At 35.6% G+C, this 16,249-nt stretch overlaps 1 protein-coding gene across 3 annotated transcripts in view; it reads right to left on the bottom strand.

Moving 5' to 3' along the window:
- CLIP4 (CAP-Gly domain containing linker protein family member 4) overlaps nucleotides 1-16,249 on the bottom strand; it is a 102,423-nt gene that overhangs the window by 42,302 nt on the left and 43,872 nt on the right. For all 3 annotated transcript variants that reach the window (XM_049904961.1, XM_049904963.1, XM_049904962.1), the window contains exon 9: nucleotides 4,349-4,489. In XM_049904961.1, coding sequence (XP_049760918.1) covers nucleotides 4,349-4,489 — 141 coding nt within the window. The remainder of the gene's footprint in view (nucleotides 1-4,348; nucleotides 4,490-16,249) is intronic.

Genomic DNA, 16,249 nt, shown 5'->3' with positions numbered 1-16,249 from the left:
AATTGTTGAACTGGTGTACGTTCTGCTTTGTATTGTCTCAACAGCAACAACAAAAAAATAAAATAAATTTTAAAAATAACAGGAAGATAACTGGGAACTCTCCAAACACTTGGAAACTTAACAACACATTTCTAAATAATCCACAGATCAAAGAGAAGTCACAAAGAAAATTAGGAAATGCTCTGAACTCAACAAAAATGAAAACACAACATAACAAAATGGGATGCAGCATAGGCAATGCATAGAGATAAATTTATAATATTAAATGCTTATATTAGAAAAAAAATCCCTAGTCAACAATCTAAGTTCCTAATCTAAATTTCTACCTTAAGAAATAAGAAACGGAAGAGCAAAATAAACCCAAAGCAAGCAAAAGCAAGGAAATAATAAAGAGCATAAATCAATGAAAGTGAAAACGGCAAAATGGAGAAAAATAATCAATAAAGCCCAATATTGTTTCTTTTCAAATATCAATAAAATTAATAAACCTCATGCTAGACTAACCAAAAAAAAAAAAGGGGGGGGTGGAGAAAGAGAAGACACAAGTTACACCATCAGGACGAAAGAGGAGTACCACTACAGACTCTACGACATTAAAAGACAATTAGGAGAATACTTCAAACAACTCTGTTCCCATAAATTTAACAACTTAGATGAAATGGACCAATTCCTTGAAAGCCACAAACTACCAAAGACAAATAAATAACCATAGAAACAGATAACCTGAATAGCACTATATCTATTTTTAAAAACTGAATTTGTAATTTAAAATCTTTACGATAAAGGAAACTCCAGCCCCAAATGGTTTCACTGGTGAATTACATCAGACATTTAAAGAAGAAATAACACAAACTCCACATAATATCTCCAAGAAAACAGAAGAGGAGGGAACACTTCTCAAATCATTTTGAGACCAGCAAAATCAGGCACAGACAGTAAAAGAAAAGTATATAAGAGAAGGCCTCATAAAAACAGAAGCCAAAGTTCTCAATAAAATGTTAGGAAGATATAAAAAAGATAATAAGCCACCGCCAAGTAAGGGTTATCCCTGGAATGCAGGGCTAGTTGAATAATCAAAAATCAACATAATCCATCACATTATACCATAAGTATGAAAAACCACATGATCATCTCTAGATCCAGAAAAGTCTTTTGACCAAATTAAACTTTCATTCAAGGATAAAATAAAACTATCCACAGATAGCATGAAAATCCCAAGGAATCTACAAGAGAGCTCCTAGAAGGTTTAGAAAGATTACAGGATACAAGGTCAACATACAAAAATCAATCATATATCTATAGACTAGCAATGAATGAACATTTTGAAATCAAAATTTAAAAATATGTATCTTTTATAATAACCCTCCCCAAAAACGAAATAACCCACTGCCATCGAGTCAATTCCGACTCATAGCGACTCTATAGGACAGAGTAGAATTGCCCCATAGAGTTTCCAAGGAGCACCTGGTGGATTCAAACTGCTGACCTTTTGGTTAGCACCCATTGCACTTAACCACCATGCCACCAGGGTTTCCAAAAATGAAATATTATGTATAAATCTAATACATGTAGGATCTGTACACTGAAAACAATGATTAAAGAAATCAAAGACAAATAAATAAATGGACAGATAACACTGTGTTCATGAATTGGAAGCCTCAGTATCATCAAGATGGAAAAAGTAAGGAAGTGCTTGAAAAAATGGGACAGGGGCCATGTGGAAAGAGCAAAGGACCCAACCTGAAAGAGCTCCCAAATGTCAAAGCCGGAACAGGTAAAGCATGAGCAACAAAATAAATCATGTACTGGAGTACTTGAGTATTGGATTATAACTCAAAGAATAAAATAATTCTCCATGAATCCATAAGTCAATACTGACATATAGTAACTGAATAAATAAATAAATGGGGAATGAAAGGACAACTCTTACAGAAGAATTTCAATTAATAAATGTAGAGAAATTACGGAAGGAGAAAATCACCATTAGAACACCACAGTAATAGTCACCACAGGCAAGATCCACCGCCGAATGCTAAATTTAGTGAGTGAAAGCTTAAGCAGATACAAAATATTGGCAAATCTCAAAATATAAGTAATTACAGGGGAAAACAGTAACTTTACAATGGAGGATCCCGGCAGACACCACTTTAACCAGATGGGCAGGGTTATCATCACAAGTCATATCGATCAATCCCATGGACCGCTAATAAGATACCCTAGGAAGGGCTTCTGTGCTATCTTTTCCCATAATTAATAAGCCCAATCTAATCATGAGTAAACATCAAACCAAGCCAAATAAGTGAGATTCTAGAAAATACCTGACCAGCACGCTGTAAAAGTGTCAAGGTCATGAAAAGCAAAGACAGGCTGCAAAACTATTACAGGTTAGAGGAGACATAACAACTAAATGTGGGGTTTTGGACTGGATCCTGAAATAGAAAAAGGACATTAGTGGGAAAAATCGTGAAATCTAAATACATTCTGCAGTATTTATTTAATTTCTTAATTTTGGTTATTGTTCAATGGTTATGTAAGATATTAAAGGGAAAGCTGGATGAAAGGTGTGCTGGAACTCTGTACTATTTCTGCAACCCTTCTGTAAGTCTGGAAACCCTGGTGGCGTAGTGGTTATATGCTCTGGTTGCTAACCAAAAGGGCAGCAGTTCAAATCCACCAGGCGCTCCTTGGAAACTCTATGGGGCAGTTCTACTCCGTCCTATAGGGTCACTATGAGTTGGAATCAACTTGATGGCAGTGGGTTTGGCTTTTGGTTTCTGTAAGTCTAAAATTATCTTAAAATTAAAAGTTAAAAACCTACAGTAAGCATCATACTTCATGTTGAAATGTTGAACAAGACAAGTATGCCTGCTAGAACCACTTCTATTCTCAATGCACTGGAGGGTTGGCAGGTACACTACAGCAACAAAAAGAATAAAAGGTATAAGAATTAGAAACGACGAAACAAGCCTGTCATTATCATAGGTGATATAAGTGTGTATGTAGAAAATCCAAAATAATCTACATAGCTAAAATTTCCTGGATATAAAACCAGTATAGAAAAGTCAACAAATGAATAGAAAAGTCAACAATTAGAAAACAAAATTAAAATAAATACAATTTAAATAGCATCAAAAATATTAAGTGCCTAGGAATAAATCTAGCAAAATATGTATAAAATATCTATATGGAAAATGATAAAACTTTATCAAAACATTTTTTTAAAAACCTAACTAAATAGAAAGCTATTCCAAGCTCGTAATTCAAAGATTTAATATTATAAAGGTGTCAGTTCTCTCCCCAAATTGATTTAAGGTTTAAATGTGATACCAATTAAAACCTCAACAGATCTTTTTCTTAAGAAACTTAACAGCTGGTCCAAAAATTTATATAGAAGTGTGATTTAGAAGGCCTCCAAAGAAGTAAGACACGCTTCAAGAGTAAGGTAGAATACTTGCCTCTACTTAGATAACAAGTGCTCACTTATTTTGTGCTATGTGATACAGTGAATACAAAAGTACAAAATACTCTCACCACCCATTTTAAGTTTAATATTTTGTGGAGAGGGTAAAAGATTTACATAAATATAGCAATCTTGAGGACAAAACTCAAGATAACAGTTACCAATTGGGTGGTATGGACAAGTGCATATGAATTTAAGAGAATGAAGAGATGCAAGTGAGCTGGGGTCACCAGGAACGCTTTCCTAGAGAAACAGGATCTGAATAAGGAAATAAAGAATATCTAGGTCTTCAAATGGCAGAAGTCAAATCATTGCACTTCGAGAAATAGCAGAAAGACAGAGAAACAGCATAAGACAAAGAATGGACGGAGGAGTAAGAACAACACATGCAAAGGGCAGTGAAGACACATAAAAAGTACAGTTCACTGTGGAAGCAGTAAGAGCCTACAGCAGAGAAAGGGGGCCAGATTACAGAGGACTCTGAGTGCTGGTTTCAAGAGTAAGAATGTTTTTCTGATAAGAAGTCACTAAAGCTCCTTTAACAGGTGAGAAACGCAAAGCTAGTCCTGTTTCATAAATATTTACTGGAGGTATAAAATCCAGCTTTGAGGTTAGATTATGGGATGATAAAGGTATGGAGACAGTAGAAAAGGGAAAAAAGAGACAAATCTTAAATACTCTTGTTAGGAACTGAAATCATAAACCATGAAAAAGTTTTAAAAACCATAAGATGCTGGTTTTATTAAATTCAGGTTTCACAATTTAAAAAAAAAAAATTTTTTTTCACAATTAGCTAACAAAAAAAAGCGTAAAGCAATCTAAACATAGAAGTTTCCTGAATAAAATCAAAATGCTGAAGAAGATGGTTAACTTTCTGACTTGACCTACCAGTGTTTACTTTTGACGTTACATGGGTTACATCAATTCTCTGGGACCTGATGAGAGGTACAGCTTTTGTGGAAGAAGTGTGTACCATATTCTTCCTTCGGTCTTTTGCTTTACTTATCTTTGAAAGAGGTGCAAAAATACCTAAGGAAAAAATGTAGAATTTTAGTTAAGGTTAAGCAACTAAAAGCATTTCAAATAGAGGCAAGTACAACTATCTAGTAATATAAATCTTCAAATTCTTTTTTAGTGACTATGTGTCCTATGGAGCCCTGGTGGTGCTGTGGTTAAGAGCTCAGCTGCTAACCAAAAAGCTGGTAGTTTGAATCCACCAGCAGTTCCTCGGAAAGTCTATGGGGCAGTTCTACCCTGTCCTATAGGTTCACTATGAGTTGGAATTGGCTTGACAGCAACAGGTTTGGTTTGGTTTGGTTTGGTTTGGTTTGGTTTGGTTTGGTTTGGTTTGGTTTGGTTTGGTTTGGTTTGGTTTGGTTTGGTTTGGTTTGGTTTGGTTTGGTTTGGTTTGGTTTGGTTTGGTTTGGTTTGGTTTGGTTTGGTTTGGTTTGGTTGGTTGTTTGTTGTTAACATGTCTTATGCATGTCCTATGCAGCAACGAGTTTTTTTTTTTTTTACAGTAAGTGGCCAAAAAAAGATAAGACAGTACTTGCACTCAAAGTGCTTACAATCTAGTTGTCAACACACACACACACAATAATTTAAGAACCACATAAGATACATAATCAGGTATTAAGTGGAATTCAGGAAAAAGAGAAGTGAGTAAGGGTAACAGTTTTCTATTATTATTTCTGACTTAAACCTAAAAAAAAATTGTTTTTTTTTACTTAGCTACTGTCAAATAATAGTGCATTGTATAGTATAAAAATCTCTGTCTTCTTCAGGACTTACATTTTTCCCCACATTACAGCTTTTCATGTCATGTCTTATCTCCCTTCTAGACTGTACACACCTCATGAAGACAGAAGTCAAATTTTATACATCTTTGCATTCCCCCACTATACCTAATTATGGTTCCTTACACATAAAAAAACATAGTAGGGGAATAACTGACCTTTTTGGTATAAATATAACCTACCCAAAAAGCCTCAGCCCCTGACAATCAAAAAAAAAGTGTAGTGTGTGTTAGGGATGAAAGGGATATTGAGGGTTGGAGGAGGGGGCTGCCTATAGGCAGGTGGTTGGGGGTATAAAATTCCATTAAAAAAGAGTCTCTCAAGGCAATAAACCAGCCAGCATAAATAAGTATGCACAGATATCAGAGACAGTGAATATGAACTATCAACATCAAGATGATCTGGCTTAAATATTTAAAAAGGGAAAATAAATTACTCATAGTATGCACATTAAATCTTACCAATGACACATTATGACAAAAATGTAATACATTAAAAACAATTTGTTACCTGACAGGGAACACAACAAAGAACCCCTGAGGGAGCAGGAGAACAAAAAAAAAGTGGGATGCAGACCCCATATTCTCATAAAAAGACCAGACTTAATGGTCTGACTGAGATTAGAATGACACCAGAGGTCATGGTCCCCAGACCTCCTGTTAGCCCAAGACAGGAACAATTCCTAAAGCTAACTCTTCAGACAGGGATTGGATAAACAGTGATACTGGTGAAGGATGAGCTTCTTGGATCAAGTAGACACATGAGACTATGCTGGCATCTCCTGTCTGAAGGGCAGTTGAGGGGGGAGAGAGGGTCAGAAGCTGGCCAAATGGACACGAAAAGAAGTAAGAGGAGGGAAGGAGTGTGTTGTCTCATTAGGGGGAAAGCAATTAGGAGTATATAGCAAGGTGTTTATAAATTTTTGTATGAGAGTCCGACTTGATTTGTAAACTTTCACTTAAAGCACAATAAAAATTTCTTAAAAACTTGTTTTAAAGCAGAATATACATGCTCAAAACTCTACAAAAAGGTGCTTTGTTAATAGCTCAAAAGTGCCAACTATACTACTTTTCTGCTAATCCTGAAATTCTTTCCTTTCTTGGGTTCTATACTATTTTATCCTGATTTTCCGACCTCTTCTTTTTTGACTTATCCAAAATGCTCTCTCTTCTTATCTCCTACCTATGAGACTTCCCTTGGCTTCCTATTCTTTTCTCTAAATTCTTTTCCTTGCCAAATATATCACACATTCACTCCAGACTTGACAATGATTATATGCACTGTTGCCAAGGGTTTGAAGACAGAAATTATTTTTTACTGTGGGAATGTAAATGTGTACAATCCTCCTAGAAGATAAGAATCCTGATGAAATCTACTTTATATAAATTATAAGGAAATACTAAGGGGTATACACAAAAGTAACAAAGTTACAACTGTACATTATAAGGAAAAAAATAGAATTCAAGAGCCAAAAAAATTGGCTGTGTTACCCAATTACACTTCTGGAAATGCATCATAATAATTCAAACAGAAAGAAAAGATCATGTATCTGATTATGTCATCATACTATTTCACTTAAAAGAGAAAACATAATTAATTGTCCAGCAATAGGATGAATTAACTATATATTTTTTTTATGAACTATTACATCACCATTAAAGGTAAACAATAAAGATTACGTAGTAATATAGAAAAATGTGAAATGTAAATAAAGAAAAGAAAAATTAAGTTATATTTGATTATATTATGAATGCATTTGTGTAAAAATTATATGTCTGGATATAGAAAGGACTGGAAAAATGTTGAAAATTAAAACATATTTATGAGTACAGCAGGACTATGAAATTTTTCTCTAATTTGATTAATTTGTATCATCAATGCCATAACGATGTTATTCAACAATTTTTTTTTTTAATCTGAGGGAAAATATGTGGTTTCTCTTGGAAAGTCTTACCAGAAAATATCCATATCTAAAGTATATTTGTTTAAGAAGAATTAAACATTTAATTATATGATTTGAAAAGATTTCTATAACATGTAAAACCTCGCTCACATAGTTCTCACTCTTCTCATTGTTTTAATTAATCAAACAATTTGGGAAAAACAAAGTTGAAATTTAAATCAATGATTAGATACAGCCAAAGCTCAAAATGTGCATAGTATACAGGTTAGCTAGCACACTGTACAATGGATTTTTCTCAGATCATGACATATAACTGTAAGATTTAACTAAAAATAAATAATGGAGATTTTAAAATAGAAGAGTAATAAATTCCCAGATAAACATAGTCCACTAAACATGTGTGTTTAACGCCAGTTCTTCCCAGAACCCAATAAAATGTCAGTAAAGAATAAAAATGGTATGAACTGTAAAGGAAAATGGAAAAAAAAAAAGAGGAAAAATATTAAAGCCTTCCAGAGAAGGGAGAAAAAGTCAAAAATAGAAGACACTATATAGGGTCGCTATGAGTCAGAATCAACTCCATGGCACTGGGTTTTTATCCTCCTATAAGAAAAAAAAAAAAAAAAGCAGAAAATGACAGCACCAGCCTTGTTTGAACGCCAGTGAAAAAGCCAGGTGAAGGCTTGTCAGGACAGTGGTAATGCTCTGAGACTGTCTTTGATACCAGCTTAAGCAACACCCCCACACCCACCTACCAGCCGGCTTGAAACAGCAGCTTCTAGCTTGGGATATTGATCCCTGGCCTGGAATGAGCAGAGCGCATTTTATTAACAAAGTACGGTGTCTGCCTATTCAAAGCAGAGGAGTGGCTTCCTAAACGACAAATGCAAAGCACCTGTCTCTTTCATCCATCTTGGAGGATTCTCAGGGCAGAAGAGCACGAGGCATAGACAGAGGTGCTGTGAGATGAAGGGCGGGTCTGTGTGGCCACTTCAGACAAAAGAAAGTGATTGAGACGCCAGGGTTAAGACTCCAGTAAGAGAACTTCCTTGGGGAACTGGGGAAATTAAAGTACAGGCATACTTCATTTTATAACACTTCACTTTATTGCACTTTGCAGATATTGTGTTTTTTACAGATTGAAGGTTTATGGCAACCCTGCATGGAGCAAGTCTATTGGCGCCATGTTTCCAACAGCATTTGCTCATTTTGTGTCTCTCTGTCACATTTTGGTAATTCTCACAATTATTTCAATCCTTTTCATTACTACTGTATCTGTTATGGTGATCTGTGATCAGTGCTCTTTGATGTTACTATTGTAATTGTTTTGGGGTGCCAAAAACCATGCCCATATAAGACCATGAACTTAATTGATAAATATTGTGTATGTCCGATTGCTCTACCTACCAGCCTTTCCCCATCTCTGTCCCTCTCCTCCAGCTTCCCTATTCCCTGAGATACAACAATGCTGAAATTAGGCCAATTAATAACCTGCAATGGCCTCTAAGTGTTCAAGTGAAAGGAAGAGTCACACAACTCTCACTTTAAATCAAAAGCTAGAAATGATTAAGCTTAGTGAGGAAGGTATGTCAAAAGCTGAGGCAGGCCTAAAGCTACACCTCCGGCGCCAAACATTTAAACAAGTTATGAATGCAAAGGAAAAGTTCTTGAAGAAAATTAAAAATGCTACTCCGGTGAACACATGAATGGTAACAAAGTGGAACAGTTTTATTGCTGATAATGGAGAAAGTTTTAGCAGTCTGGATAGAAAATCAAAACAGCCACAACATTCCCTTAACCCAAAGCCTAATCCAGAGCAAGGCCCTAACTCTCTTCAATTCCATGATGGCTGAGAGAGGTGAAGAGGTTGCAGAAGAAAAGTTTGAAGCTAGCACAGGTTGGTTCATGTGGTTTAAGGAAAGAAGTTGTCTCCATAACATAAAAGTGCAAAGTGAAGCAGCTAAGTGCTGATGTAGGACCTGCAGCAAGTTATCCAGAAGATCATTAATGAAGGTAGCTACACTAAATGACAGACTTTCAATGTAGATGAAACAGCCTTATATGGAAGAAGATGCCATCTAGGACTTTCATAGCTAGAGAAGAAGAGTCAATGCCTGGCTTCAAAGCTTCAAAGGACAGGCTGACTCTCTTGCTAGGGGCTAATGCAGCTGGTGACTTTAAGCTGAAGCCAATGCTCATCTGCCATTCCGAAAATGCTGGGACCCTTAAGAACTATGCTAAATCTACTCTGCCTGTGCTCTATAAATGGAACAACAAAGCCTGGATGACAGCACATCTGTTTACAACATGGTTTACTGAATAGTTTAGAGCCCACTGTTGAGACCTGCTACTCAGGAAAAAAGATTCCTTTCAAAACATTAGACTGCTCATTGACAATGCACCTGGTCACCTAAGAGCTCTGACAGGGATATACAAGGAGGTTAATGTTGTTTTCATGCCTGCTAATACAACATCCATCCTGCAGCCCGTGGATCAAGGAGCAACTTCAACTTTCAAGTCTTCTTATTTAAGAAATACATTTTGTCAGACTATAGCTGCCACAGATAGCGATTCATCTGATGGATCTGGGCAAAGTAAATTGAAAACCTTCTATAAAGGATTCACCATTCTAGATGCCATTAAGAACATTCATGATTCATGGGAGGAGGTCAAAATATCAACATTAACAGGAGTTTGGTAGACCAATATAAAGGAATCCCAGAAGGACAGGAGAAAGAGAAAGGGGAGAAAGAATGAATAAATAATGCCCAAAAACTTCCCAAATTTGACTAAAGACACAAATTTTCACAGACAAAAAATTGAATGAACTCCAAGTAAGATAAACCCAAGGAGATATACACACAAAGACATATAATCAAAAACCAAAGAAAGAGAGAAAATCTTGAAAGCAGCAAGAGAGAAGCAAACAGCTACGTAAAAGGGAGCCATAATAAGATCAGGTGACAATTTTTCCTTAGAGTCATTGAGGCTACAAGGCAGTGGGATAATATATTCGAAGTGCTGAAGGAAAAAAACTGTAATCCAAGAATCCTATACCTGGCAAAACTGTCCTTAAAAATGAGGGTGAAATTAAGGCATTCCCAGACAAACAAAAGCCGAATGAATTCATCACTACCAAATCTGCCCTAAAAGAAATGCTAAGGGGCCTCCAGTTTGAAAGGTGAGGACACTAGACAGTAACTCGAAGCTGTATGAAGAAATAAAAACCTTCACTTAAAGTAATTTGAAGGGAAAAGATAATGGCCAGTTTTTCTGTATTTTTGGTTTGAAACTATAAATGTTATGTTCTATAGGATATAAAGGAGCCATGGTGGTGCTCCTTTATATCCTATAGAACATAACATATATAATTATAACCAAAAGGTCAGCAGTTTGAACCCACCAGCTGCTCCTTGGAAACCCTATGGGGCACCTCTACTCTGTCCTATAGGGTCACTATGAGTCAAAATCAACTTGACAGCAAAGGATTTTGTTCATACGGTATAAAAGACAGAAGTATAAATAATTATATGACTCTGGGCACATAATGTATAAAAATATAATTTGTGGCATATCAACTTTTTATAAAGGGGAAGGAAGTAGTAGTGTAGGAACAGAGTTTCCGTATGTTAATGAAGTTAAATTGGTATCAAGGCAAATCAATATTGTTATAAATTTAGGATAGTAAATATAATTCCCATAGAAACAACAATGACATTTTCTTTAAAAATATTAAAAAAAAATTGAAATGAGAAGGGAATCAAATTATTCAACACAAAAAGATCAAGTAAACACGCAAAAGTGCCCTAATTAAGGAAATAAGGAATAAAAAAGGTATAAGACACACAGAAAACAAATAGCAAAACATCAGGCATAAGTCTTCTTTATTGGCAATTATTTTAAATGTGAATGAATTCAATTCTCCATCAAAAGACACAGATTGGTGGGACAGATAAGAAAATATGACCCAAATATATGTTTTCTATTAAAAAAAACATTTTAAACCAAAAGACAAAATATGCTGAAAATGAAAGGGTAGAAAAAAAAATATTACATACAAATAGAAACCAAAAGAGAACTAAAATGGCTATACGAATAACAGACAAAATAGACTTTAAGTCAAAAACTGTTTTAAGAGACAAAAGACATTATCTCATATCAGAAAAATATATGCACCTAATAGCAGAGCCTCAAGATATGTGACACAAACACTGAGAGAACTGAAGGGAGAAACAAACAGCTCTACGCTAATAATTGGAGACTTCAACACATCTCTTTCAACAATGCATAGAATATTTAGACAGAAGATCAACAAGGAAATAGAGGACCTAAATGACATTATCAACCAACTAGACCTAACAGACATTTATAGAACACTTCACTCAACAATAGGAGCTTATACATTCTTCTCCAGTGTACATAGAACATTCTCCAGGATAGACCATATGTTAGGTCACAAAACAAGCCTCAATAAACTTAAAAAGGCTTTGATGTCATACAAAGTATCTCTGTCGATAGTAGACAGTATCTATCAACAGTAAAAGGAAAACTGAAATTTCATAAAACTATGGATATTAAACAACACACTATTAAACAAGCAATTGGTCAAAGAAAAAACCACATGGGAAGTTAGGAAACACTTTAGAGGCAAATGAGAATGAAGACACAACAGGTTAAAATCTACGAGATGCACTGAATGCAGTACTCAGAGGGACATATATAGCTGTAAATGCCTACATTTAAAAAAAAATGTAGAAAGATGGTTCATTCCTGGGTTCTACACCAGAAAAAAAAAAAAAGGAAAGAGCTCAAATCAATAATTTAACTTCACACCTTGAGAAACTTAAAAAGGAGAAAGAAACAAAGTCCAAAGCAACCACAATGACAGAAATAATAAAGATTAAAACAGAGATAAACCAAACAAAGAATAGAAAAACACTAGAGGAAATCAATAAAACCAAAAGTTGTTTTTTTAAAAAGATCAAAAATATAGGTATGCCTATAGTTAGGCATACCCCTAACTATACTGACAAAGAAGAAAAGACAATTAAAATCAGAAATGAAAGTGGTCACATTACTACTGAGCTTACAGAAATTAAAAGGATTATAAGAGAATACTATGAACAATTGTATGTTAACAAACTAGATAACCTAGATGAAATGGATAAATTCCTAGAAACATGGAAACTACCTAAATTGACTCAAGAAAAAATAGAAAATCTCAATAGACTTTAACAAAGGAAGAGATGGAAAGAGTAATCAAAAACATCCCAACAAAGCAAAGTCCAGGAACCAGAGAGCTTCACTGGTGAATTCTACCCAATATTTAAAGAAGAATTAGCACCAATTCTTCTCAAACTCTTCCAAAATACAGATGGGAAGGTAATACTTCCTAACTGATTGTATGAAAAACAAAACCTGTTGCCGTCGAGTCAATTCCAACTCACAGCGACCCTACAGGACAGAGCAGAACTGCCCCCACAGGGTTTCCAAAGAGCGGCTGGTGGTTTCGACCTTTTGCTTAGCAGCTGAACTCTTAACCAGCGAGCCACCAGAGTTCCATGAGGTTGGCATTACCCTCAAAAAAATTATCTACTATGAGTCAGAAAGCTACTGAAAGATGTGATCCATCAGAACAAGTGAGTAAACCAATACAGAAACTGACTTAGAATAGTAAGATTACTAAACCTTTCTCCTCACAGAAGGAAGTCAATACAAAAAAAAAAAAACCTGTTGCCACTGAGTCGGTTTCCACTCATAGCGACCCTATAGGACAGAGTAGAACTGCCTCCATAGGGTTTCCAAGGCTGTAAATCTACAGGAGCAGACTGCCACATCTTTCTCCAGTGGAGCAGCTGGCTGATGGGTTTGAACCACCAATCTTTCAGTAAGCAGCCAAGCACTTAGCTACTGTGCCACCAGGGCTCCTTAGAAAGTCAATAGATGTCTAAAATTGGAAAAATTAAAGAAGTCATATAAATGTTTTATTTACAAATATGGATATTAATATCAGAAGATACAGCTAAAGGAGTTGAAAAAGTTCTTGCCTTTGAAAAGCTCAGGGGCAAGGAAATGTAAGCCAGGGGAGTTTTGGGTTTTGTTTTATGTATTTGAAATTTGAAAAACTAAAACATAAAAAGGAAAAACAAACATACCACCAAATATTACAATTTACTATAAAATTTCTACAATTTAAATAATCTGTTTTTTTTCTTTTATTTTTGCCAGAATTAAAAGATAAGTGGATCAAAACAGACAATCCTAAAACAGACCCTGGCTTATAAGAGCTCAATTTATAATAGAGGGAAGAACCACAGCCAAAAGGAAAACGATAGAGAGAGAGAAAATTGCTGCTAAGAAGGGAAAAACTGTTTGGTTTCTGGATAGCCAAGGCTTTTCCCATATCCCCAGCCCCCCACCTTAAAAACCCAAACCCACTGCTGCCGAGTCAATTCCAACTCATAGTGACCCTATAGGTAGCTTAGCAATGGCATGGCTCAGAGTACTGAGCTGGCTTGCAGGAAGGCTAGTCCTATTTTTGCATAATCCAACACATGATCCCTGACACAACTTGCCTTTAACTATGCAAAGGTGGACAGGGGCAGTGTCCTTCTGGATCAATACCCTCGGGGTATCGAGTTTTGTCCTAATGAAGTATGCCTGTCTTTGGGATGATGAGAGCTTGGTGGACCACACGCATTGTCAACGATCTTTTTCTAAGTGTTTCCAATAAATCTGATTTACATCTGCCCTGTATGTTGCTAACAGCTTTTGGGCCTGCTTGGCAGATGCAAAATTTAGCTCTCAGAGGAAAATTAAAATTAAATTAGATCTTAACCTCATGCCACGTATCAAATCAATTCCAAATGGATCAAATAATTAAGAGTAAAATGATTAAAAGAATAAAATATATAATTTATAACTGATCATTAGATTAGGAAGGACTACCAAAGCATAAAAGCAAAGTAAGAAATTATAAAGAAAAAGTTTTTTATGTTCAGCTACATAAAATTATATGTCCAAAACACTGTAATGAAGTTCAAAAGCAAATGACAAACTGGGCAAGATACCTGTAATAAATCTAAGGGCTTAAATATCCTAAATACGTATTTCTAAAACCTCTTACCAGTTTAAAAAAAATTAATATTCCAATTTTTAATGGGCAAATAACACAAATATTATTGTCAAGATGACAAAAAAAGCACAACAAAACATTTTAAATGTTCTATTTCACCACAATCAGAGAAATATGAATTAGAACTTAGGAATTTTCACCCATCAAACTAGAAAAACGCAAAGGAAATGAAACCATTAAAAATCATATTTTCAAGCAATATTTAAAGATACGGGGGAATGATAATAGGATGTCAAGTAAAAACACAAAATGTATAACTATATATAATCCAAATTTGGTCAAAAAATTAAAAAATGTACAGGTGATTTTTCTTTTCTTTTTTTAAATTTTTTTTCAAATCTTCTACAATGAACAGTTCTAAAAAACAGAATAAATGTTTTAATAATACACCAAAAATGGGTTGCATCCTAAATGTGTGACCATAAGAAACTGGCAAGATAAATTTTTATATATTCATAACCCCACTGCCATGGATTCGATTACAACTCATAGCAACCCTATAAGACAGAGTAGAACTGCCCTATAGGGTTTCCAAGGCTGTAAGTCTTTATGGAAGCAAACTGCCACATCTTTGTCCTGGGGAGTGGCTGGTGGTTTCGAACCACAAACCTTTTGGTTCACGGCCGAGTGCTTTAACCACTGCACCACCAGGGCCTCTTATATATTCATCATAGCTAGCAATAGCTAACATCTGTTCAGTGCTTACAGGGAATCAGGCCCTATTCTAGGTTCTTTATACATTTATCAATACATTCAATCCTCACATGAATCCCATTATCCTCATTTTATAGAAGACAAATTGAGGCACAAGAAAGAACCTTCCCAAGGTCACATAGCTGGTAGGTGGAAGAGCTGATTCACATACAAACAATCAGACTTCAAAGCCCATACTCTACATCATTATACCATACCGTCTTCCCATCAAGCTATTAGATAGAATACTGTGCAGCCATGGAAAATAATGTTATAGAAGAATATTTAATTGCAGGAAAATATTCACAACATAATAAGTGACAAAGCAGACTGAAGTCAATGTGCTGAGATATGTACACGTGTGTGACTGTGTATGCCTGCGTGTATGTGTGTGTGAGCGAGAGAGAGAAAATGTGTATGAGAGAGACAGAAATAAGAACGAGAGCAAAAGAGAATATGAATTTGATTGAACATCCTGATTAGTCCAGAAAGAGAAAGAATCATCCCAGCTTAGGACTACAGTCACGAAGTTGGCCTCGCTTACTTTTCCAATTTTTCAAGTTCTTCATGGCCTCCAGAGTTCTATATTTTCTTGATAATAAGGTCTTTCCCTCAGCCATGATACCACCATGAGCAGGACTAAAGGGAGGCCTATAGAGCTGGGTGTGCTTCTGCTGAGACAATGTCTCCTAAGAAATTTATACATTTATCAACAGATTTATAATTTTAATGCAGATTAAGGGCAGCCCACACAGCTAAGTATTTTACTGATGAGAACATCCTTCCCCACTATCATCACAGCCTCCGCATTAAAAAACACCCAATAGATCAATTCCAAGGAAAGACAATAATTAAAATTGACTAACCTACTCCCCATAAATGGGAATGTAAGGCAATCCCATCATGCCTTATATTCCCATTTACTGGTCACTACAAAATGCCTAAGATTCCCATCAACTGGTTCCCTAAATCCACTAACCTGACCCTCCAAACCTTTCTGCTGTGCCAACTGCCACTCATGGTCTTTGGTCAGTAATACTCCATTTTGTATGAATGTTTTCTTCACCTTTTTCTTCTGTGAAACCTAGTTCTCTAATGAAGACAGTGCTTCCCTGCAGCACTCTCATACAGTACCTATTACTTGTCCCACACCATCACCTAACACTAGCCGAGAGGAGAAAGTGTCATTTTGCTATCACTACCATTTCCAGAACACTGATTTCTCCTCCCTAAAAAAATTAAAACCAGTTGCTTTGAAGAAC

The sequence above is a fragment of the Elephas maximus genome, chromosome 12 (assembly GCF_024166365.1).
Source record: "Elephas maximus indicus isolate mEleMax1 chromosome 12, mEleMax1 primary haplotype, whole genome shotgun sequence".
Taxonomy (NCBI): domain Eukaryota; kingdom Metazoa; phylum Chordata; class Mammalia; order Proboscidea; family Elephantidae; genus Elephas; species Elephas maximus.
Note: the sequence above shows the minus strand (reverse complement) of the source record. Positions and strands in the feature narration are given on the sequence as shown.